Source organism: Tachyglossus aculeatus, chromosome 14 (genome assembly GCF_015852505.1).
Source record: "Tachyglossus aculeatus isolate mTacAcu1 chromosome 14, mTacAcu1.pri, whole genome shotgun sequence".
Lineage (NCBI taxonomy): Eukaryota > Metazoa > Chordata > Mammalia > Monotremata > Tachyglossidae > Tachyglossus > Tachyglossus aculeatus.
The window spans coordinates 32,634,391-32,661,180 of NC_052079.1; the positions used below are offsets into that span (position 1 = coordinate 32,634,391).

General features: G+C 38.9%; 1 protein-coding gene across 1 annotated transcript in view; it reads left to right on the plus strand.

The window, feature by feature from the left end:
- LRRIQ1 (leucine rich repeats and IQ motif containing 1) overlaps window positions 1-26,790 on the plus strand; it is a 174,630-nt gene that overhangs the window by 97,637 nt on the left and 50,203 nt on the right. The window contains exon 21 of the mRNA XM_038756452.1: window positions 7,819-7,920. Coding sequence (XP_038612380.1) covers window positions 7,819-7,920 — 102 coding nt within the window. The remainder of the gene's footprint in view (window positions 1-7,818; window positions 7,921-26,790) is intronic.

Here is a 26,790-nt window from a genome sequence, read left to right on the forward strand (position 1 = left end):
ACAGGAAGGAATAGCAGAGTTCTTATGTCCCCTTCTCCTTATGGAACTGAGGTAAAGAGATTAAGTGACTTGCCCAAGGTTACCTAACAGGCCAGTGTTATAGTTTCCTGACTATTCCTGACTAATGGAAGCTCATTCCATCAGGCCATACTTCTTCCCAGAAGATGCTGTTGATGATAGTCATGGTGATGACTGTGACAAGGGTAGTTGTGATGATGATGTTCTACTGTTTGCATGCCAGAATTTGTTGTTGATTGCCTTTGCATGGTTGAGTATAGCTTGGAGAAGACAATGGTACAACTACTGCCAAAAACGGACAGCCAATTGGCTTAATAGTTGTCAAAGTCCAGATCAGGTGATGGTGCCAAATGCTTTCTAAGGTCTTTGAAAAATTGCTCCCCTAGAACTTCTTGTGTTGTACTGCAAAGGCAGGACTTGCAACATTTTAGTCTGCAGCTACTTTGTGATTCCAGGAGGCGTGGTTCACTATATTATATCCAGATGGATTCTCCCACGCTGATATCTTCAAAATTTCACTTCGATGGTTCCGCTGACTCTGCCTTCAAATATGCTAACATCTGTCTTTTACTTATAACAGAAAGCTTTTTCTGGATCCTTCAGCTCCCTCCAGGTATCTCCCTTTCTGTCTGCACACTTACTGCCTTTATTTTGTCTCCCTAACCACCACCACCATCTCCTTTTTATCTATTATAATCACATATTCACCGCCTTCACTGCCCTCAGATTAAACTCTAAGGTCACCAGTAACATAATTATCATCAAAAACCAGCAGTCTCTACTCTTTCCTAATCTTCCTTGAGCTTTTCCTTGTCTTCAACACTGTTGATCATCCCTTCTTCCTGAAAATGCTAGCAGACCTTAGTTTTCTCTCAAACTACCCTCTAAAAAGTCACAAATGATTTTCTTCTTGCCAAATCAAATGTTCTCTACTCCACACTCCAACCTCTCAGCTGCCTGTGACATTGTCAACCACCCCCTTCTCCTGGAAACATTATCAAACCTCAGCTTCACTGATACTGTTCTCTCCTGGTTTTCCTCCTGTCTCTCTGGCTGCTGATTTGCAGTCTCTTTCATGGGTTCCTCCTCCGTCTTCCACCCTTTAACTGTGGGTGGCCTTCAAGATTCAGTTCTTGGCCTTGTATTCACCATAGAGAAGCAGCCTGGCTCAGTGGAAAGAGCCCGAGCTTTGGAGTCAGAGGTCATGGGTTCAAATCCCAGCTCTGCCAACTGTCAGCTGTGTGACTTTGGGCAAGTCTCTTAACTTCTCTGGACCTCAGTTACCTCGTCTGTAAAATGGGGGTTGAGACTGTGAGCCCCCCGCGGGACAACCTGATCACCATGTAACCTCCCCAGTGCTTAGTAAGCGCTTAATAAATGCCATTATTATTATTATCTACACCCTCTCTCTTGGAGAACTCATTCTCTCTCATGGCTTCAATTACCACTTCTATGTAGATGATTCCCAAATCCACATCTCCAGCCCTGATCTCTCTCCCTCTCTGTAGTCTTGCATTTCTTCCTACCTTCAAGACATCTTTACTTGGGTATCCTTCCATCACCTCAAAACTTGACACGTCCAAAACAGAACTACCCAAACCCTGTTCCCCCCTTGACTTTCCCATCACTGTAGACAGCACCACCATCCTTCCTGTCTCACAAGCCCATATTCTTGGTGTTATCCTTGACTCCTCTCTTATTCAGCCCACATATTTGATCTACCACAAAATCCGTTTGGTTCAACCTTCATATCATCGCTAAAATCTGTCCTTTCCTCTCCATCCGAAGCGGTACCACATTTATCCAGGCAATTATCCTATCCCACCTTGATTACTATATCAGCCTCCTTGCTGGCCTCCCTGCTTATGACCTCTCCCCATTTCAGTCCATATTTCATTCATTCATTCATTCAATCATATTTATTGAGTGCTTACTGTGTGCAGAGCACTGTACGAAGCGCTTGGGAAGTACTAGTTGGCGACATATAGAGACGGTCCCTACCCTACAGCGGGCTCACAGTCTAGAAGGGGGAGACAGACAACAAAAAAAGCATATTAACAAAATAAAATAAATAGAATACAAAATAAAATAAATGGAATACAAATTAAAATAAATAGAATACAAAATAAAATAAATAGAATTCTGTTGCCATTCTGTTGCCTGGATCATTTTTCTACAGATATGTTCAGTCCATGTTTCCCCATTCCTCGAGGACCTCCAGTGGTTGTCCATCCAACTCCTCATCAAACAAAAAGTCCTTACCGTATGCTTTAAAATGCTCAATCACCTTGCCCTCTCCTACCTCACCTAGCTACTCTTCTACATCAACACAGCCACACACTTCATTCCTGCACTGCGAACTTACTCACTGTACCTAGATCTTGTCTATCTCACTGCTGACCTCTCACCTATGTCCCGCCTCTGGTTTGGAATCCCCTCCTTCTTCATATCGACAATTACTCTCCTCACCTTCAAAGTCCTATTAAGGGCACATCTCCTCCAACATGTCTTCCGAGGACTAAGCCCTCATTTCCTCTTTTCCCATTCCCTTCTGCATCACCCTGACTTCCTCTCTTTATTCACCACCTTCCCCCAGCCTCACAGCACTTATGTATATATCCGTAATGTATTTATTTATATTAATGCCTGTCTCCCCTTCTCGACTGTAAACTCATTGTAGGCAGGGACTGTGTATGTTACATTGTTTTGTTGTACTCTCCCAAGCATTTAGTGCAGTGCTTTGGACACAGTTTACACTCAATAAATACAATTGATTGATTGATTCTAATATGGAAAATACCTGGTTCTCTTCCTACCTCTCTGACAATTCCTTTTCATTTGCTTGCTCTTCTTACACATTTCACCCCTTACCTCTGAGTGCCCTGCAATGTTCTGGACTTGGTTCCCAATCCTTGTCACTTTGCACTCACTTTCTTTGCCTGCCTGCATGATTTCAGCTACTAGCTTTATACAGAGGATTCCTAAATGTACCTCCCTAGCCCTAACTTCTCTTTCATTCATTCATTCAATTGTATTTATTGAGTGCTTACTATGTGCAGAGCACTGTACTAAGCCCATGGGAAGTACAAGTTGGCAACATATAGAGACGTTCCCTACCCAGCAATGGGCTCACAGTCTAGAAGGGGGAGACAGACAAAACAAAACATGTGGACTGGTGTCAAGTCATCAGAATAAATAGAAATAAAGCTAGATGAACATCATTAACAAAGTCCATCTCACAGTTCCTCTTCCTTTCAGAACTTCTCCACATGGGATGTCCCACCAGTGCCTCAAAGTTAACATATCAATAACGGAACTCACCTTATCTCCTAAACCCACTCCTCTTCCTAACTTTTCCATCTCAGTATACAACACACCATCCTGCCTATCCTAGAAGGTCACAAACTTGGTGTCATCCTCAATTTCCCACTTTCAGGGCTCTTATTCATTAATTGATACACCCTACTGGTTCTTCTATCACAATATTTCCCTGATCTGCTTCTTCTTCTGAAATTCATTATTAAACTACTGAGTCAGTGTTACTATTTTCCCAGTCACCATCTTCCCCTTGATTAATATATGATGCACTCTACTTCCTAGATCATGTTCACAAAATGTAATTTGGCAAGTGTCTTTCCACTCTTCTGAACTCTGCAGTGGTTTCCCATTTTTGTTCACATCAAAGGAAAACTTCTTAACACTGGCTTCAAGAGTCTGCAGTTTTCTCCATCCTACATTTAGATTCTTTCTCCTCACAACTGCCCAGCTCACAGTTTTTTCTCTGCTCAAACTCATCGTCTAAAGATTTGCACTCCTGATTCTCCTGCTCCTGATGCCTTGTTCATGTTCTTCCCTCTGTCTGGGAATTCCTCCCCTTTAAATCCACTGCAGCAAACCACTGAAACAACTCTCAACCTTGTCTAACCTGCAATCTTTCTGTTGCAGCCCATGGACACCCTTGGATCAGGCCAGATTAAAAAAACCTAGTCAGAGGATGTTGGGCATGTACGAGTGAAACATGCAGTATCCATCAAATCTCTAATGCAGCTTGACTGCCTAAGTGCTGGGAGATGTTTGTTCATTTGTTTTATGGTACTTTATGGTTGTGTTTACTATTTGCCAAACACTATTCTAAGCTTTGGGGTAAGTACAAGTTAATTAGGTCAGACACAGTCCCTGTTCTGCCTGGGGTTTACAGTCTTAAGTAGGAGGGAGAACAGGTATTGAATCCCCATTTTACAGTTTGGGAAACTGAGGCACAGATAATCATAATAATACTCTGGTATTTGTTAAGGACTTACTGTGTGCTAAGCCCTGTACTAAGTGCTGGGGTGGAGACAAGCAAATCAGGTTGGGCACAGACCCTGCCCCACATGGGGCCCACACTCCGAATCCCCATTTTACAGATGAGGACCCTGAGGCACAGAAGTGAAATGACTTACCTAAGGTCACACAGCAAGCAGTTGGCAGAGGAATTGGCAGAGCAGAATTAGAACCCAGGTCCTCTGACTCCAAGGCCTAGGCTCTTTCCACTAGGATTTTCATAAGCAGTTGCTCTGCTGTTCCCTCGGGGCTGAAGCACTTAAGGCTGAGGCTGGAGGGGACAGGCAGGAATAAGGCAGGGAGGAGGAGGGAGAATGGGACAAAAGAAGAAAGGAGGTGGGGGTGGAAGCTACAGGACCCAGCTGTGACCAATACCTATCCTGGACATCCTAACTATGGTGATAACTGCTCTCTAATTCATTCCGTGTAGCACCAGGCAACCTTCCCCACACCCGATTTGAGCCAACATAATAATAATAGTGGTATTTGTTAAGCACTTACTATATGCCAGACACTGTACTAAGCCCCGAGGTAGATACAAGATAATCGTGTTGGACACAGTCCCTGTCCCATATAGGGCTCACGAGTCACAATCCCCATTTTACATATGAGGTAACTGAGGTGCAGAGAAATGAAGTGACTTCCCCAAGGTCACACAACAGACAAGTGGCAGAGTCGGGATCAGAACCCAGATCCTTCTCACTCCCAAACCTGTGCTCTATCCACTAGGGAACACTGAGAGCACAGGCTTGGGGGTTCAGGGGACATGGGTTCTACTCCCAGCTCCACCACTTGTGACCTTAGGCAATCCACTTCTCTGTGCCTCAGTTACCTCATCTGTAAGATAGGGATTAAGACTGTGAGTCCCACATGGGACAACACGACTACCTTGTATCTAACCCAGTGCTTAGAACAGTGCTTGGCACGTAGTAAGTGCTTAACAAATGCCACAATTATTCTTATTGATTCTCACATTCTCACAGTCATTGTTGGATCCAAATAACCTTAACAACAATAATAATAATGATAGCATTTGCTCAGTGCTAGCTATGTGCCAAACACTGTCCTTCCTAAGTGTTAGAGTAGGTGTAGTCAGATTAGACAGAGTCACTGTCCCACATGGGGCTCAGAGTTCTAAGTGGGAAAGAGAATAGTTATTTAATCCTCATTTTAAATCCTCATTTTACAGCTGAGGAAACTCAGGCACCAAGAAATTAATTAAATTACCCAAGGCCACCCAGCAGGTAAGTAGTATGATGCACAATCCTGTGCTCTTCCCACTGGATATTAATGTCAGATATCTAGATCATCAGAAGCATAGGAATTTATTAGATTATTATATGATAGGTTATAGTGAGTACTTTTTTTAAGGGAGTAATAATTACGCTTTGACTGTGACTGAGCCAGCACTTTGTTCTGCTTTTACATTAAAGAGTAGATTAACAGGTTTGTAGCCTTTAACATCGGTGCAAAAGTGAATTCAGACATCTCGCCACCTGAGGCAGGGATTATTTTGCTGCCCCTCCAGTTCCATATGATGTCATCGCATTAATCAATCAGCTCTGCATTTCAGGTGACATCATTGTGTTGTATTGCAGCATAACATAATGACATCATGTGGGTAGCCTTGACACCTGCCCCTCCCCACCCCCAAATCATTTCTCTTGGGGAGCTTCTGATCCTCTTGAGTGTTACAGAGTCATGGCAGCCTCTCCCATGTCTCTGCTAACACGGACAGCATTTTTGACTCAGGCGGGACTTTTTAATTTTCAACTGTCAATTCACTTGGAAGTCATTGCTTTGTTTTTGTGCCATCTGAAGTCAGTTTATTGTCTGAGTCGTGTAATTGGGCAAATGTCCCAGAGCACAAAGATCACTCTTACAAGCCTTGGAATTCTCTGCATAGTGTATTATTTTTCTATTCATATTTAAATATTGTAATTTTGAACCTGTATTGGTTCCAGTCTCTGTGAGATTTCTGTCAGGCACTCTAGTGTGTGCATGTGTGTTTTTTTTTTTAATTAAACTCATCAGTTTCTCAAACCATTGAGCAAAAATTTTGTAACTCTGTTCACTCGGTATGACGCAGAAACTTTTACTGCCATTGATGCCTCCTCCATACCCAATCTACGTGACTCCCCTTACACTAAGGATATCCCTTCCAGTTTCCTCTGTTTTACCTACCATCCTTTTATCTGACTCCTACATTACATTGTTTGACATACTCAAAAATCCCCTAATTCAATACTCAAAAATCCCGTAATTCAATCTACCACTTTCAATATTCAACTTTATAGGAGATGCAGCATGATTTAGTGGATAGAGCACAAGCCTGAGAGTCAGGTCATGGGTTCTAAGCTCAGCTCTGCCACTTTTCAGCCTTATGTGGGACAGGGACTACCTTGTATCTATCCCAGTGCTTAGAATAGTTCCTGGCACATAGTAAGTGCTTAACAAATATCAGAATTATTGTTATTTTATTCTAGGAATAGGAAATGATCTTAGGAAAACGGTAACTATTACTGGAATGGGATGTCATTTGGTTCTTCTCCTGCTTCCCTGCCACTTCTTATAGCTCGTTGGAGAGAATGTGTCTGTTTCTTGTTGTATTGTATTCTCCCAAGTGCTTAATACAGAGCTTTGCACACAGTAATTGCTCAATAAATACAATTGAATGAACAAATGCATTTAGATTATTCAAGAAGCAAAAGAGAAGAAAATAGCATTTTACTGAAAATTTTACTTTACTGAACAGTGTATATTGTGCGAGTGGGAGAAGAAGACTGTTTAGAGGAGCAATAAAAATATTTTTGTCACAATATCGTTTTGCTAGCTTCATCAAACTCATTATTCTTTTGTTTTGGTTTAACATAAACATTTCCTTGACCCAAATGGGACATTCTCTTCCTGCCCCACTTTAAAATAGGTAGGATCAGTAAAATGAAAGAAGCAGGGTCTGAATAAGAATGATTTTTTAAGATTATCTTAGACTGATTTGTTGGATATGTGTATATATATATGTATATATGTGTGTGTGTGTATATATATATATATATATATATATATAAAAGGACTGATTTTATGTAAATTTGTAAGAAAAAAATGATTTGTTTTATTGACTAATTTCCCTTTATCATTTAGACCTTAAAAAACCCTAGAAATACCCAAAAATTAAAACTATATTTATTTCATAATTGTACCTTTATCTTTTACACCATGCACTTCTGGAATTTTTTTTTCAACAGCACAGGTTGATTCATCCAGTAAATATACAAATTAAAATTCAAAAGAATGAATCAACAAGTGTTGTCCATGCTCACCTTTCCCTATAACTCATGAATGGTAATACTGTTGTATTCTGTTAATTGCTATAGAGTATATTTTGATCACTTTTAAATCCCTTAATCAAAAATAGCTGTTTAATGGAATGAGTTAGCCAGACTTGACCTTTGGTTTCAACTTGTTCTTTTCTTCTAGACCCAGCTGTGCGACTGGCATTATTCAAAAACAATGAAAATAAACATCTCCCTGTGAAACCACCAAGGAAGACACTGCCGGCCAGAGTAGGTTACTTCGAAGGTATGAACCAGAGTTAACTATACTTTCTTTGTATTTCATAAAGATAACGAAGATTGAAAGTTGATTCTATTATTCTTAAATCTTCAGCACAAATATGTTCAGTATTTAGATTCATCTATCATACTGAAATTTTTTGAAATCGAATAATTGAAATTTTGAGAAAAAATGAAGAAAATCAAAGTCATCAAAATCATGTTTCTCATTACTAGTATAACCACTAAAATAACTGGACCCTCATGTTCATTCAGTCATATTTATTCAATCATATTTATTGAGCACTTACGGTATGCAGAGCACTGTACCAAATGCTTGGAAAGTACAAATTGGCAACAGATAAGATAATCCCTACCCAACAGTGGGCTCACAGTCTAGTCATTGTCATGTTATTTTACCTATTCAGCAATGGTACTTTGATATTTGAATGTTTGCCTTACAGATGAGAATTTTGATAAAGAATGACTTCAAATATTCTAACATTGTACATATAATGGCATAGTCATGTGCTATGCTGCTGTTTCATATTTAATTTTAATATATAGCATTTGCTTATTTAAACAATTTGAATACACTTTTTTTTCTCTTAGCTGGTCATCAATTGTTAGAAAAATACTCATTACGTTGAAACTCATAAGCTTCCAAATTGGTGTTTGAAATATTCTTAATATGTTTGGAATTTGGTTCAACTTACTTTTCTGTAAATAGGTTCTTATACCATATTTACATTTTTGTATAATAATGCATAACAGTGGAATTATTTTAATATTGCAAATGTGTTGAAAATTTCATCATGCAGCGTCTACTACTTAGGACATAAGCAGATTTCTTTTTCAAGGGGCTGAACTGAAGTATCGCTATAAATAGTAATAACTCACATAATGAAATATGAAAATGCAAATGCACCTTTTAAGATTTCTACTCAATCAGGTAATGTCATGCATCACAGTTAGAGGCATGGTACTTTCAAAGGTATATTCTTCAATTGTTCCCATTTCAACTATTTGTTAAGATCAGATAAAATGAATATATCAAAGCAAAAGGATGGGATATTTAAGGGAGTAACAATGGAGCATCTAGAATTCACAGGACTACTCATAAACCATTGTCCTTGTGTATATATGAATGTTTGATATGTGTTCACATGCCGACTATGTGTAAGAAATATTTCACACCTATAGAGTACATCATATATATTAGGTTCTAAAATAAAATGTTATTTATGGTTAATGGTTATCAGTCATTGATTTTTCTCATAGGTTTATGTTAATCATTCCTTTGTACATTTATTATTCCAAGTGAGTCTTCAGAAATAATTGGAAAGCATTAAAGTAACATAATTTTAAATAGATGTTTCCAATGGATGTTTGAAAGTGAAAGAATGGCCTAAGGATTGAAAACAGTCTTAAGAAGTTCTAAAATGGTTTTAAAACACAATGTAGGGATTGAGGGTTTAGTAAGGTTTCATGTTCTTGTTATATTCTCAATACCACAGTTTTATTTCTTTAAATAAGGGGGAACGGAAATTCTAACCAAAATCAATAGCAACTCCACAGATGTTACCTGTTAAGTAGGAGGATTGTTACTTCAGAAAGGGGATGCCCTAGGAAGAGAGACAATTAGAGCAATTTTGCCCCTTTAAACCGGAACATGTCTCAGTTGTAGATAGAAAGAAGAAAATGGCTTAACGTACAAAGTATTACTTGAGTCTGCCTTGTTCTTTGGCTGTGATCATTTGTCAATGATGAGAAAAGCTACATTGAAAAATACAAGGTACATTGCCTATAAAATATCCAAGGATTAAAGGTTGCATCTCTGCAAAGATTTTTAATGCACTTTTTGATATCAGGCAGTGTATTTTAATATGTGTTCTTTGTCCATGTGATGTGTGTTTTCCCATGTGAAGAGTGTTGGCTTTCTGTCTTTTGTAACCTCAAGTGCATCTGGTATTTTATTAATTCCATAGTATGGCTTTAATGTACTTACCAATTTTTCTAGGGAATAGCAAACATTTTATACATTTTTTGAAAGGAAAAAGTTTACAAAAAATGGTTGGCTATGAAAGTTTGTTGAACTGATGAAAAATTCAAGTAAGAATGAATTGAACATATAATCCTCAAAAGAAGAAGTTCTGAGTTTGACACCTTAACTCACCATTATTTGCTCATAGACTGGGATTCTTGGTGAGGGCCTCGTGTCAAGTGAGATCTAAGTATGCAAAAATAGTTGACAGCATTGACTTTTCATAGTCTGGATTTTGTTAATATTACAGAGTACTAAAGCACCTTCATAATTTCCTGTTGTTTTATGATAGTATTGCATGAAAACTTTCTTTTCAATTTGAGAGTGCTGTATCTGTGGCTCCATTAACAATTTTTTGACATCTCATTCAAAGTGCAGAAATGCTGCTTTACTTTTAAAATTAGCTTTTCTAGCTTACTATGCAAGAAATGTCCCTCTAAACTGTTAGTTGTTGATGTATCACTTTGTACCTTATGCATTTTATGTTTTCATTTTACATATTTGTAAGTGTTCTCGTTTTGAAAGGGAAACTGATATCGCTTAGTTTTGCTACCACTCAGTTCCTTTAATCCCAGGGTGGGAGTTCTTGGTGGCATTTTTTGCTGTTGTGAGGCTTTAGGACTTAAATGCCTAAAGGACTGAGCGCTGGCAAAAATGAAAGAAAATATTTTAAAGACATTTTGTAGCGGTCATGGGTAATGATAGAATTTTTGGAACTTGGTCTGTTAAGATTCTGCTGATATTTTTGGGCAAGTATTCACGTTTTAGTCAGCCCGATTGAGAAGGAATGATATTCTTTGGCTTTTTAGCGTTATTGCAGTTAAAACTTCACTTTGGTAAAACAAATGAACTATAATAATAATAATAATAATAATGGCATTTATTAAGCACTCACTATGTGCAAAGCACTGTTCTAAGGCTGGGGAGCCTACAAGGTGATCAGATTGTTCCACGGGAGGCTCACAATCTTAATCCCCATTTTACAGGTGAGGTAACTGAGGCACAGAGAAGTTAAGTGACTTGCCCAAAGTCACACAGCTAACAATTGGTGGAGCTGGGTTTTGAACCCATGACCTCTGACTCCAAAGCCCGTGTTGTTTCCACTGAGCCACTTTACTGTATTTTATGCATCCTGTGAAGCCACTATTCTGATTGGTTTTCCATGTAAGTTTGGCTAAAATGAAGGTTATGTGAGGAAATGATTACAAAAGTTTCATCAACTATCTGGATAGCTATGATGAGCCATAAATGTGACCAATTTTTTTCTTACCCTATATATTAGGGGAAGAGAAGTGTACATAATCCAATTGATAATGTATTTAGATTGTGACTGTATTGGTTTAAGTTTTATTTTGATCTTCTATAGGTCTCTCTCCCTTCTGCTTTGTTCCTGAATTGTACAAAATGGCAAGTTTTGATTACCCACCTTTGTCTTCCATCTTACCTTCTTCATGAGTTACGGACAAATACATACTCATTTATTTTGACCATTAGACTTGTAAATATGCTTATGTTTTTCTCCACTGATCTAATGTAAGGTCTTCATGGACTGGGACCATTGCACTTCCGAGTCCACAAAGACTGGGACCATTGCACTTCTCTATTCTAAGCGCTTAGTGCGTGCACATCAACAAGTAGATGTTCAATAAATGCTACTTCCACTACAAAGATGATAAAACTATGAAATTGTAGGTAAAGACTCAAAGCTATGTTGTTCAGTGCTCTATGTTGAGCTGAAATGAGACATTTGAGGGTGGGTTGGGGACATTTAATAGATAGGGTTGATGTGAGTACAAGTGGGTGTGGGGAGGCTTCAATCCAATACTCCCAGGTCTGTGTTACCTTTTCTGCGCCAGATGGAAACATCTGTAAAATGCAAAATTCCCTGATCAGAATGAGCCCGAAGAAAAGGATTACTCTTTAATCAATCAATCAGTGGCATTTCAATTAATGGCATTTATTGAGTACTTACTCTGTGAAGAGCGGTGTTCTAAGTGCATGGAATAAGTACAATACAACAGAGTTGGTAGACACATTCCCTGCCATATGGAACTTACAGTTCAGAAGGGGATGCGGACATTAAAATAAATTATGGGTATGTGCATAAGTGCTGTGAGACTGAGGGGTTGAATATCAAGTGCTTAAAAGATGCAACCTGAAGTGCATAAGAGATGCAGAAGGGAGAGTGAGAGAGTAGGGGAAATGAGGGCTTAGTGGTGGAAGACCTCTGTGATGGGGTTAGACTTAAGGAAGAATTTCCAAACAATAAAAGAAGAGGCAGAGGGCAATTGGGGAAATCTCCTTCTTCAGAAACCATGAAGAGCATCATAGATAGTCATCCTCTGGCCCACTGGGTTTAGCTTCAACCTGTGAAGTGAGAACAAATCCACTCATGTTCTCCAGAATCCTCAAGGACCCATATCCTTTTTTTAATAGTATTTGTTAAACACTTACTATGTGCCAGGCACTGTACTAAGAGCTGGGGTAGATACAAGCTATTCGGGTTGGACACAATCCCTGTCTCACATGAGACTCACAGTTTTAATCCCCATTTTACAGATGAGGTAACTGAGGCATAGAGGAAGTGCAGTAACTTGCCCAGGGTCACAGCAGACAAGTGGTGGAGCTGGGATTAGAACCCAGGACCTTCTGACTTCTGGGACCTATGCACATTCTACTAAGCCATGATGCTTCCCTGTTTCTGTCTTCTTGAAGGTCAGCTCCCTTCTGAAATCCCCCGTGGTCTAGGGGGTGTTGATGAGGACCTCTCTGAAGGGCCAGTGGAAGTTCCTTGAATTGATTTACCTTCATTATATGGTCTTGAATAGCTTCTGCTATAGCATCCAGGTAATTTGCTGCCAGCGTGGCTCAGTGGAAAGAGCACGGGTTTGGAGTTAGAGGTCATGGGTTCAAATCGCAGCTTCACCAACTGTCAGCTGTGTGACTTTGGGCAAGTCACTTAACTTCTCTGTGCCTCAGTTACCTCATCTGTAAAGTGGGGATTAAAACTGTGAGCCCCCCGTGGGACAACCTGATCACCTTGTAACCGCCCCAGTGCTTAGAACAGTACTTTTCACATAGTAAGCACTTAACAAATACCATCATTATTATTATTATTATCCTAGATCTAACTCCCCAAGAGACACAGGAAGCTTCTGAAGAGGGAAGTGGGACATTTGCTTCTGACTACCTCCCTGTGTTCTCAGTCGCAGATTGGGAATAATATTCTGGCAAACGTGAAGGCATCTCATTACTCTCCATTACTTACCAGCATATTCCTGATCTGCTACTAAAGAATATTGACTTCTTAATGTCCCAGAGTCACAGTGTGACGGGCAGATGGGATCTTTACTGTGAGTCAAAAACAGAAAAGAGCAGGGAATAGCCCCAAGACCTCCTACACAGTTTGCAGAGACCAAAGGAGAGCATTTGATACGATCGGCAGATCTCTGCTCTGGAAATTGCTTAGCAAATTTGGCTTCCCTGAATAGTTCATCTAGATCTAAGACTACTCCGTGACTCCATGGCTGGATGGGTCTAAGTTAAGTGTGTCCTGTCTGGTCCATTCTCCATCACCAGTAGAGTAAAGCAGGAATGTTTAATGGATCTGGTCCTGCTCAATTTATTTTAAACAGCCAGGTTGGAAGATATCTCCCCCTCTGGACAGAGAGCTTGTTGTGGGCAGGGAACCTATCTACAGACTCTGTTATATTGTGCTCTCCCAAGTGCTTAGTACAATGTTCTGCATAAGGCAAGCACTCAGTAAATTCAATTGATTAATTGATGCAACAAGAGACCTGGATGCAGGTGTCAGAATATATTTCTGAACCTCTGGGAAACTTTTCCAACTCAACAGACTTTGAGTATTATGCAAAGTCTGAAAAACAGTCATTCATGAATTGCTGTATCTAGTTGACTGTGCTTAGTAGTGTACAGTAGTGTAAGCCACTTCACTGAGCTAACCAAGCCTTATAGGCTAATGATACGTCAAAAGAAAATCAAAGTGATGTCTCAGCTGGCACCAAGGAAGGCACACATGCACACCGAAAAAAATTTAAAAATCACATCACACCACAGAGCTATAAATTGTCACAGAATTATTTTACCTAGGCAACATACTTACCACTGATGAATGAACAATCAATCAATGAGTTGTATTTATTGAATGCTTACTGTGGGCAAAGCACTGTACTGAGCACTTGGGAGAATACAGTACAATGCCTGGCATATAGTAAGTGCTAAGCAAGTACCATAATATTTCAACAGAATTGGTAGAAACATTCAATGATAGACGAAGAAGTGGTAAACCAAATCAAGAAGACCAGCATGCCAATGGATGGTGGCAGGTGGCAGAGAACATGTCTACCGACTTTGTTATATTGTGCTCTTCCAAGCTCTTAGTACAGTGCTCTAAGTGCTCAGTAAATACAATTGATTGATTGATTGAAAACTGGGAGTTAATTGCCAAGGGCAGACCATCTCGACAGACTACAGTCAAGCAAAGAACATCTTCTTTTTTTGAAAAGAATCTTCACAAGGATTGAGAAAGGAGGCAAAATTGGAAAAAAAAATAATTGCAGCATCAATTGTTAGCAAACATAAGCTACACAACAAGGTGCCTTTTGGGGGAATGCAAAATGTGGCCAGAACCATAGGTCATGATGTATGCTCATAGGTGAATATCACTGTCAGGGTTGACTTCTCTTGTTATAAAGGACAACTATATGAATAAAAAAGTTATAAAAATGTTTACTTTGTACACAGGGATCAAAATCCAGTTTTAAGTCTCTCTGAAAGTCGGCAACAGTAAATATAGGAAATAGAGGTTTTAAACAAAATCCTGGTTTAGCCAACCCTTAGGGCCTCTCCAAGAAGATGAAAAGGGATTTTCTCTCTTGTCCCTTCAAAGCCAACTTCCTATGGTCCCAGACTCACACAATGAGGCATAGTCTCCGAATTACCCTCATGGCAAGTGATTACTGAGGAAAAAAAAACTGTGGCCAACATACTAACTTGCTGTGCTGAAATCAAAAGAAGGAGTAGTCTTTTTCAAGCAGATGTTACAGGAGATCTGTAAGTTCATTAGACTTCAAGCTTATTGAGTGCTGGGATCATGTACAGTGCTCTGCACACAGTAAGCGCTCAATAAATACAATTGAATGAATGAATGTCTACCAACTATATAGCATTGTATCCTCCCAAGGGCTTAGTCCAGTGCTCTGCACAGAGTCACTACTTAATAAATATCACTGATTGATTGATTCCACAAGAGAGTCAAAGCAGTGCTGGGCAAACACCTCTGTGTAACAGAGCATGGTATTCGTGGGACAGTAGTGTAGTGAATTCAATCATTCTTGTATTAATCTTTTCAGCTACTTTCACACATTTTCACTATCAGAGATGGGTAGCATCTTCAGACACAGAGGACAACTCAACTAACTTTCATTAAATATCTGGATGCTGTAAAGTGCCTAGGGATGCAGCCAGTATCACACTGTGAAATAGAATGAACCTTAATCATAATTGTGGTAATCGTTAAATGCTTACTATGTGCCAGTCACTGTACTAAGCACTGGAGTGCACACTAGAAAATTGGATTGGACACAGTCCCTGTCCCACATGGGGCTCACAGTCTCAATCCCCATTTTACAAATGAGATAACTGAGCCACAGAGAATTGATTTGCCGAAGGCCACACAGCAGACAAGTGGCAGAGTCTGGATTAGAACCCATGACCTTTTGACTCTCAGGCCTGTACTTTATCCACTATGCCATGCTGCTTCTTTGTTTCTCTTGCATATTAGATTTGATATTCTAGTTTATGTAGAAAGGATATCGATCAATCAATCAATCATATTTATTGAATTCTTACTGTGTCGCAAGCACTGTATTAAGAACTTAGAAGAATAGACTACAGCAGAATTGGTAGACATGGTCCCTGCTCACAACAAGTTTACAGTCTAGAATAATTTATAGTCATAAATTTAAGATCGGAGAGAGGCTTTCTATGTTGTTTTGTGATCAGTAGTATGATTTAGGGATGATGAGTTGTGTGCTGTTACCCAGAGGATACCATTCTCAAAAAGAAGCAGAGAAGCAGTGTGGCTCAGTGGAAAAAGCCCGGGCTTTGGAGTCAGAGGTCATGGGTTCAAATCCTGGCTCCGCCACTTGTCAGCTGTGTGACTTTGGGCAAGTCACTTAACTTCTCTGTGCCTCAGTTCCCTCATCTGTAAAATGGGGATTGACTGATAGCCCCCCATGGGACAACTTGATAACCTTGTAACCTCCCCAGCGCTTAGAACAGTGCTTTGCACATAGTAAGTGCTTAATAAATGCTATCATTATTATTATTATCATTAAAAAGCAAGTTTCCCAGATAGCTATCCTTTTCAGATGAGCTTAGTGTAGAATAATTTACAGTCAAAACGCTAAGCTGAAGGAGAGGTCTTTTACATTGTTCTGTGATCTGTGATGTTATTTATAGATTATGAGCTATGTGGTCCCACCCAGAGGGAACTATTCTCAAAATGCAAGTTTTCCCAGATAGCTATCCTTTTCAGAGTTCTCATTATTTTGATAGCCTGAATATGGACCTTAAGATGAACCTTATCACAATAGAAAATTAGACAATAGTGTTACAACAAACTGTAAGGAAACAGATACTTAGGGTGCTAGTAAATCTTAGTTACTGAGCAAGAATTACTGTAAGCAGTGGATGTTATATTCATGTTTGAATATGGTGCAAAACACTTGATAAGAAAAGTGAAGATGATTAGTAGTAATTCTGATTGGTACTTGTATATCGTTGACTCTAAACCTTAGTTGATTGAAATTCAAGTTATTGTTATCTAGAATATTAGACTTTTATTCCCTGGATCCTAGCCTCACCCTCTGCCCTGATCTTATGTCTTAGTCTCATCTAGCCTCCTATCCCACCCCTTGCATATGAGACCCAGACAGTGCTTTGCACATAGTAAGCGCTCAATAAATATGATTGAATGAATGAATGTCACTTTTCCCTTTATTTATTGGTAGTTTTTGACCACCTCCTACTTGTGTGCAGAGCACACAGAGAAAAAGTACAAGGATCAATCAATCAATCACATTTATAGAGCACTTACTGTGTGCAGAACACTGTAATAATAATAATGTTGGTATTTGTTAAGCGCTTACTATGTGCAAGGCACTGTTCTAAGCGCTGGGTACTAAGGCTTTGAGAGAGTACAGTGTAAAAGAGTTTGTCGACACATCCCTTGCTCACAAGGAGCTTATATTCTGATGATAGACTGCCCCTGACCCACAGAGGGCTTACAAATCTAGCAACTGGAGGAAGAAATTGGGTGCAGGAAAGATTGAAATGATTAAAATAGTACATCATAGGAAACAGTGAAAACAAGAGCTACTGTACAACTAGGGCTAAAGAGGAAGTTTTTTGATTTTTTTCATCCCTCTGGCAGGCCTGTTCGGTGCCCAACAGTAACAACCATACAACCTTCTGAATGGTGTAAATATTTTCAAGCCCTGCTTCTCCCTGCCCTGCTCTGGAGGGACAGGATGGGACCCTCCCAGGTGGATTTGGGGTGACATCTCTCCTCAGCGATGTTTCTGGTGGAGGAGAAATTGCAATGGCTTGTGTTTCCATTTCTCCTTCCTTTTCTGCCTCTCAATCACCACCTCCACTTCTTCTCCCTAAAAGCCTGAGCTATATTGGCCCCAGCTAAGCTGGAGCTGCAGGACACTAGTTAATACCTTCTTTTAATGCCCAAACACCCCTACTGAGGAGATCAGGAAACCTGGACTTTCTTCCCTTCCTGGGTTGTGGAGAAGATTTAATCTTCTAAGATCACTCCAAGGCAGTGACTCTGAAATGGGCCCCAGATAGCCCAGCGTAGAATGTCATTCCAACTCCCACTGAGCCAGCACCATCACCCCTCCCCAAATGGTCACTGCCTATGCTCAATCAATCAGTCAAAAATATGTATTGACCTCCCACAGTGTGCAAAGCACTGACCTAAACCCTTAGGAGAATTCAGTAAAATTAGCAGACCTGATTCTTGCCCTCAGTAAGCTTACAGTCTGGTGGAGGAAACAGTCTCTGAAAGAAATTACAGATTAGAGGAACTACATTATATGCTGCAGTTGGAGAAGTGCGTGCCCAAGTGTTCAGGTGATGTGGACATGCTGAAGTGGCAGTTGGAGGAGATTATAGTTTTGGGAAATGAGAGATTAAGGAAGGCAGTCCTCTTGGGAGAAGTGTGATTTCAACAGGGGTTTGAAAATGGGGAAGTAGTGGTCTGTCAATGCAGAGGAAGGAATCTGGGGCAGTAGGGATGGTATGAGGAAGGGTCAGGGGTGGGAAAGACTCCCTGGAAGAAGGGAGATCAGAAGACTGGCGCGGTAATCAGGCTGGACTAGCCAAATGATTGAATATGATGTACCAGGGAGGAAGTTGTGGAAATAAGGGAAATAATCCAAGCATTTATCTTATCCCACCTTAATTAGTGGATCAAACTCCTTTCTGACCTCCTTGCCTCTAGTCTCGCTCCCTTCCAGTCCATACTTCACTTGGCTGTCCAGTCCATTTTTCTATAAAGTCATCAGTTCATGTTTCCCCACTCGTCAAGAACCTCCAGTGATTGCCTATCCACTTCTTTATCAAGCAGCAACTCCTTACCATTAACTTTAAAGCACTCAATCACTTTGCCCCCCCCTTACCTTACCTCCCTGATTTCCTACTACAACCTAGCCTGCACATTTTATTCTAATATCAATCTACTCACTATACCTCGATCTCTTCTATTTTGCCATTGGCCTCTAGTACATCCCCTCCCTCTTCCTATCCAGCAGTCACTCTGCTCACCCTCATAGCCTATTAAAAGATCATCTCCTCCAAGAAGCCTCCATCAATGAAGCCCTAATTTCCTCTTCTCCCACTCCCTTCTGCTTTGTCCTTGCATTTGGATTTGCACCCTGTATTCACTCCTCCCTCATCCCCACAGCACTTATGTACACATCCATAATCCATTTATATTGTCTTTCTCCTTCTCTAAACTGTAAGCTCACTGTAGGCAGTGAAAATATTTATCACCCCTGATTTGTGGTAATAATAATAATAATAATAATGACATTTGTTAGGCACTTACATGTGCAAATCACTGTTCTAAGTGCTGGGATGGATACAAGGTGATCAGGTTGTCCCACCTCAGGCTCACAGTCTTAATCCCCATTTTACAGATGAGGTAACTGAGGCTCAGAGAGGTTAAGTGACTTGCCCAAGGTCACACAGCAGATGTGAGTCGGAATTAGAACCCATGACCTCTGACTCACAAGCCTGTGATCTTTCCACTGAGCCATGCTTCTCATGCTGCTTGGTACATTCCCAAATGCTTAGTACAGTGCTCTGCTCACAGTAAGCACTCAATAAATACAATTGATTGATTGATAAGGGGTACAAATATTTATCATCCCTTAAATGTTTCCACTCATGGCCTTAGCCTTATCAGAGCCTGCCTAAATCTACACCTGATGATCACTCACCTGTGACTATAAAGTTGCTAAAGAGACTTATGTTAAAAAAAAAACACAAGAACACTGATGTTCAGATTAATTCTTGTTGCTTTGGAGAGGATACAGCATTATGATTACAAAGCTCCAAATCAGGCATTGGAGATATTAGTATCAATTACTTTTAGTACAGCATATCGTTTCCTACTTAGATGCAAGGAACCATAAATTATGAGCTTGAGACTCAATCAGTGCTATTTATTGAATGCTTATTGGGTGCCAAGCACTCAATTGAGCATTTGGAAGTGGGCAGTAGAGTAATTAGATACAACCCTGCCTGCAAAGAGCTTTCAAACTAATAATAATGATGGTATTTGTTAAGCACTTACCGTGTGCCAAGCACTGTCCTAAGCGCTGTGGTAGAGACAAGGTGATACAAGGTGACAACCTAATTACCTTGTATGTCCTCCAACACTTAGAATAGTACTTGGCACTTAGTAAGTGCTTAACAAAAACTATTATTATTATTATTATTATTATTATTTTATTATTATTATTATTATTAAGGTAATTAGGCTGTCCCACATGGGGCTCACAGACTTAATCCCCATTGTACAGATGAGGTAACAGAGGCAAAGAGAAGTTAAGTGACTTGCCCAAAGTCACACAGCTGATAATAGGTGGAGCCAGGATTAGAACCCATGACCGCTGACTCCCAAGCCCATTCTCTTTCCACTGTCATGCTTCTTTTAAATCTAGAGGATTTTATCAAACCTGCAGTTAGTGTTACCTCTCTAGGTATATCTGCCATCAGAATTGAAAAAGGAAGCAATGTCTTGTAACTTTCCCATTTCTAGGAACAGTGTCTACCACAAATTTTACAATCCATTTAATTAAAAAGACCTCAGGTACAGAAACTGGGTTTTCTAATTCCACTGCATATACCTCAAGTGCCTAGACCAGTATTTTTCACACAGTAGGCATGCAAAGAGTGATAATGATGATCTTTTACATAGAGATTTTTGAGGTGAATGATTAGATAAAGTTGGAGCATGTTGCTTTTCCACAGGGTTTCTAAACCTGGTTTTCATTTGTAAATATACAAGTTATTATGGAAGCAGCATGGGCTAGTGGAAAGAGCCCAAGCCAGAGAGGCAGAACACTTGGGTTGTAATCCTGGCTCTGCCACTTCTCCGCTGTGTGACCTTGGGCAAATCATTTACCTTCTCTCTGCCTCAGTTTCCTCAGCTGGATATGGGGATTCAATACCTATCCCTCCTCCAACTTAGACTGTGAGCCCAGTGAGATTGTTGCCAACTTCATTAATTTATATCTACCCCCCTGCACTTTGAACAGTGCTAGACACAAAGTAAGCACTTTAAGAACCTTGATAATATAATATCCTTGTGGAGGAATCAGATGTAGAAGAATTACATGAGAATCAATTAAGCAATAGCATTTATAGAGGTGTGCTTTAGGTGGGGTCCTATACTAAGCATGTGGTTGAGGACAAAATATAGTCCTGCCCTCAGGTAACTTTCACAGTCATTATGTTTGTTAAGAAGTTAATGATGATGGTGATGGTATTTATTAAGCACTTACTATGTGCAAAGCACTGTTCTAAGTGCTGGGGAGGTTACAAGGTGATCAGGTTGTCCCACCGGGGGCTCACAGTCTTAATCCCCATTTTACAGATGAGGTCACTGAGGCACAGAGAAGTTAAATGACTTGCCCAAAGTCACACAGCTGGCAATTGGCAGAGTGGGATTTGAACCCACGACCTCTGACTCCAAAGCCCGGGCTCTTTCCACTGAGCCATGCTGCTTCTCTGTTAATGTTTTGAAGCACTCTGAGAATCAGCATGATCTGGTGGAAAGAGCACAGGACTGGTAGTTAGGAGACCTGGGTTCTAATTCCAGCTCGAATATTTGCCTGATGTCTGACTTTGGACAAGTCAATTGATAGCTATCAGTGAATCAATAGTACTTATTCAGTAATAACTCCTTGCCGAACACTGTAATAAGCCTTCGGGAGAGTAAAATAGAGTTAGTAGACATTGTCCCTGTGCCTCTAGGAGCTTACAATCTTCTCAGAGAGATGGGCACTAAAATAAACTACAGTTACAGGGAAGCAACCAAGTCACCTAACTTCTCCGTATTTCTCGGTGTTTTCATCTGTAAAATGGGGATTAAATATTTTGTGATGCCTACAAGTTCTATGTGTGATCAGATTGTATTGTACTGCCCAGCCCTCGGCACATAGAATGCACTTAATAAATATCACTATTATTAATAAAATGCTATAATATAAATGATTCAATATTTTGTTAGGCCCAATTCTTCATAGAATTCCTTTTTTCCTGAGGGTTATTATTTTTCAGGTTTTACTGAGTAATACTGAGCCTTAGGTTTCAGGTTTTTTAGAACAAATTATGGCTAAGTGGAAAAGAGCACGGGCTTTGGAATCAGAGGTCATGGGTTCAAATCCCAGCTCCACCAATTATCAGCTGTGTGACTTTGGGCAAGTCACTTGACTGCTCTGTGCCTCGGTTCCCTCCTCTGTAAAATGGGGATTAAGACTGTGAGCTCCGCGTGGGACAACCTGATCACCTTGTAACCTCCCCAGCACTTAGAACAGTGCTTTGCACATAGTAAGCACTTAATAAATGCCATAATTATTATTATTATTATCTGCAAACAAAAGTCAGCTTTCTACTGAAAATGGTGTTAGTCATTGAGTCACATTATATTTTTCCAGAATGCATGTTCTTCCCTATTTCCTTTCCATCCATCATTAATATTCTTAGTCTACTATTCCCCTACCCCTAGTCCATTTTAATGTCTGTCTCCCCCGCATACCGTAAGGTCTTTGTGGGCAAGAATCATGTCCACCAACTCTGTTGTATTGTACTTTACTTTCCCAAGTGCTTAGTGCAGTGCTTTACACAGTAAGTGCTCAATAAATAGCATTGATTAATTAACCCTTGAATTCTGGCAGCCTGGAAGAGCATGAGTTAAAAAGACACTGTTTACTATTAATTTCATATAGTAGTAATCTTAATTGCCAAAATATGATTTTTCTTAATGAAAAAATAATTTGATTTTTAAAAAACCTGTTTTTATTATTTAACAGGGTTAAAATGAAAATTCTGAATTATTTCTATATTGAATGTGCAGAGTGTGACTAATGAAGGCTTAAAATAAAATGCTAAATTCACTTATATTAATAGATTATAAACTTAGTCCTGCCATTAGATATAAGTTTTGGCTACATGGTTAGGAATTAGGTACCAGTTTTCCAGCAATGCAAGCCAGTTTGAGTTCAGGACACAGTAAGATCTCAGTAAAGGGATTGCATGCATTTGCATGTGTTCACTGTATCAAAATGGATGAGCTTTCCTTTCCTAATGTGGATTTTCCAAAAGCACAAGTCTTGGATATACATTAAATAGCTTAGAATACCCCTTAAAATGTAATGGTTCAAAAAAAGGTTTTGCTATTTTATTCTCCTTTTTTCATAATTTTGAAAAGTAGTGTGCCCTACTGATAAAAAACACAATTCCAGATGTTGTTATAAATTTTTTAAAAAATCTTAGCTATATTTAAATAAAATTTAAAAATTAACAATTAACAGTTGTATAGTACTTGATATTCTAACATATTGTAACTTCACAAGACAAGAGCTCTGGATAAAAGTCTAAAGCTGGAGATTACCTATCAGATATTCAAAATGGCCATTTGTGCATGGAAATTAAGTATTTAAGGTCTAAACTAAATACAGTATGGTGTATATTGTTTTTCTTATGAATAAGCTCCTTCATATGGTGTTTACTTCTTGGACCTATTTTGTGTGTCCGACCATCATTACATAAGAAATTGAAAGTTCCTTCTGCAAAGTATCTTTTCTTTCATGGTAAGTTATTTACATTTAAAACTGGTCTTTACTATCTTGAAATGTGTTTAATATTTAAGTTAACTTGTAATTTTCTTCCTTCTTTCTGGTTGGGTATGCCTATCAGGGCTTGCATCTTTTGATAATGATGGTTTAGAATATAGTGTTTCATTTTTGCTGATGTATGATCAGAGGCAACCAAATCTATAAGGATCAGAAATATTTTTAAATCATTATAGTTATTTAGTTTTTGCACTTCTTTTCACTGAAATTATGTTTGCTGTGAAGACATATTTTATCGTGCCCAAGTAAAGCTCACAGTTATATGGGACTGATCCCGTAAACCTTTGATTATATCTGGGATGCCTTCACTGACCTATTTTCAATGGATAGAGAGCCATCAAATTCTAATGAAGAGTATAATGGATGATGTCCATTCAATAGATAAAATGGTCATTTTTAATGGCAATAGGTTGAAATTTCAATGATGTTCCTCAATTGTTTCTAAAAGTCAATTTTAAACACTTGTTTAGTTAGGGCACACATGGAAAACTTTGGAAATCACTCTGTGCCATCTGTTTCCACCCGCTAAAAGAAGAAAATATCAAGGGCATAGTAATTTTAAAGGGCGAAGAGGATTGATGGAGCAGAGGGAAAAATTGTCCTCTTTTAACATGTTGCTCTGTATGTCTTGGGTAAAAACGAATATGTCAAGTTTCAGGTTTAGTTGAAACCTCCTGCAAACCCAGCTTGTGGAAATAGCGATTGATGTTTCCAACAGTGCATTTGTGAATATACCACCACAATGCATTTTCAAAGAGTGTAGATCTTTATCCTGAAATGCGATGAAATGTATTAAAATGAAGCTTTGGCACAGAAGAAATTGTCTCTCTTAAAATCAGAGTTTTGCTGCTAGTGTGAGCTCCCACCACTGAGTTCTGGACATTGAAATATTTTCTCGTTTTAGGAAATTAATGGCTCTCTACCAGCCCTTAACATGTAAAATGAGTAGGTTACTTATGTCCAGTACATCCAAAAAAAGAGCCAGGATAAAATAAACATAAGGAGTTGGATATCTTGGAAAAAATCTGTCATGGGTTTGGGTTAATCATCTCCAGAAGAAATTCAACTTGATGCCTGAAATGTAAGACTTCTTGGAGAAAGCCGTAAAGCCCGAGGCAGTGTTGATCTGAAGGAGTGCTCTCCATGGGTCAGAGCCACTCTGCTGGCAGAGTGCAAACCCAGTTCACAACAGCGGCACTCTGAAAAGTTGTAAAAGACTGCAGGGGCCTTGCAGTGCACGCAGTGGAGCTTCAGTTACATCGCTATAATGGCCCAGTTTCTCCTTATAAAATAAAACTTAAAAATAAAATCTGTGCCTAATTTTCCAGCCTCCCGTCCATCAATGATAATACTGCCCCCTTCAACACTGGGAGAATAAAACATTCCTGAAGTTTTAGTACAAAAGAAGAAAAAGTAAATAAATACGGAACACCTTTATGTGGCCCGATATTCGTAATACAGTACACTTGAGCTTCTGAATATTTGGAAAGTGAATTGTTTAGGCGGTAGCCTTAACTCTTTTCCGTGGAGAAGTTTTCTTTGCGGCTGTGACTTTTTAATTTGCCTGAATTTCCTGGTTTTATGCAGGTGCCAGGCATGAAGTCTCCGGTTCTAGGAAATTTGGTAATATATTGTGATTCTGAAACTCTGTGGACCATAGAGCTCACAAAATAGAGCATGTGGCTAAAATATTATTTTCCCCCACTACTATTTCCCCTCTTTCATTTTTTGAATAATTAGTTTCGGGGACCAGGACAAACAAAACCCTATGGGAGAGTAAAATTAACTGGGACAGCGTATTTGCAAGCTTTGGAAGCCACTTCTATTTACACATTTGAAAAAGAGAAACTTGGTGGGGGTTTTCCCTTTTTTCATCTGCACCTGACTATCAAGGGACTTATTCTAGCCTTGAACTCAATTAACTCTTCAATTAAAATATTAGTCTGGGTCATTTTTTTTCAGCATTCAGACACAGAGCCAATTGTGGAAGAATTTAATGTAGATGAATGAATATACAGAATTTATTTTCCATTTACTTATGTGTAATCTGAAGTAGATATTTTTCAGACATTTGCAAGTAATTATAAATGCACAAGTTGGCTAGGTATACTTGAAAACAGCACCTTTTAACAATGCATAAGGCAATCATTTTGAATGAATAGAGTCTTAAGTACTGAAGCATTTCAAATCCTTTTCCATCTGACCACTGGGTGACCTGATAACTATTTCCTGTCCCTAAGTAAGGTTGTGACCTAGGTCTAAAGTGCAAAATGCAGATAATTTTAGCAACAAGTTAAAACCAAAAGGATTGAAGAATTGAAGAGAGGTTGGTCAGATTCCTTTGTAACTAGAAAGGTACATTGTTAAAATGTATATAAATCTGTTTAAAAATGGTTAAAAAAGGTATTGCCATGAATTATAATGCCTTAAGTGTATTTCATTTCTTAAAATATCAAAATACAATATTTTTGTTTTATCATAAAGAGAACATCAGTGAACTGAGCCTATTGGCCTCCAAAAGATTAATAGTCTATTTTTGCAAGGGAAATAGAGCATGCGTTCTTTTCAGAGTTCCTAACAATAACAGCATTTAGCCAAAAAAATAGATGGAGAAATAAAAGTTGGAAAAATAGATTGACAATTGGAAAAAAAATACGTATTCAACTTTCATTTCCGTATTTAGCTATGCCCAGCTGTAATAAGTTGAAAGGGTAAGATAAGTTCCCTATACATTTTATCGATTATGCCAGGAATGCTTTTAATCACTTCTGTGGGCTGCCAGAATGCCTCTAGGGTTTTGGATTAGGGGATAGGAAGACATATTCAAGGACATTTTGCTGATTTAAAAGTTTAATTGACTAGTTTGTTCTGACAGGTTTTTTTTTTTTTTTGCTTTTTGTGTCTGATATGTAGTACTATGTTGGGAAATATTCATTGTTTTATTGATGTCAGACCACTATACTATTTAAGGAAGATGTTTCCTTTTAAAACACTAAATATCAATATTCAACACTTAGGTGCAGAACTTTTTTTCTTACTGATAAAGCTATAGATTAAATATTATAATAGGGCTATTTTGAATGTGAATTTTGAATGTGAAATATTCTTTCAAACAAAAAATGAGAAAACATTCTAAAGTCCAAAATCAGTTATTGAAAGTTCTGAGTTATTTAAAATGAACAAAGATAGATACTATTTGCAAGGTACTTATAATCTACAAAAATATATCATAAGCGTGCTAGGTTTAGACACTTCAATAGGAACTGTAAATGCGATTTCAAATTATGTGAATATTTTAATATAGAGATTGTACAGCAATTTGAAATGTCAACAATATTTAGGAGTTTTTTCCATCTGCAGTCATCATCAGTGGTACTTATTGAGCATTTAGTGTGTG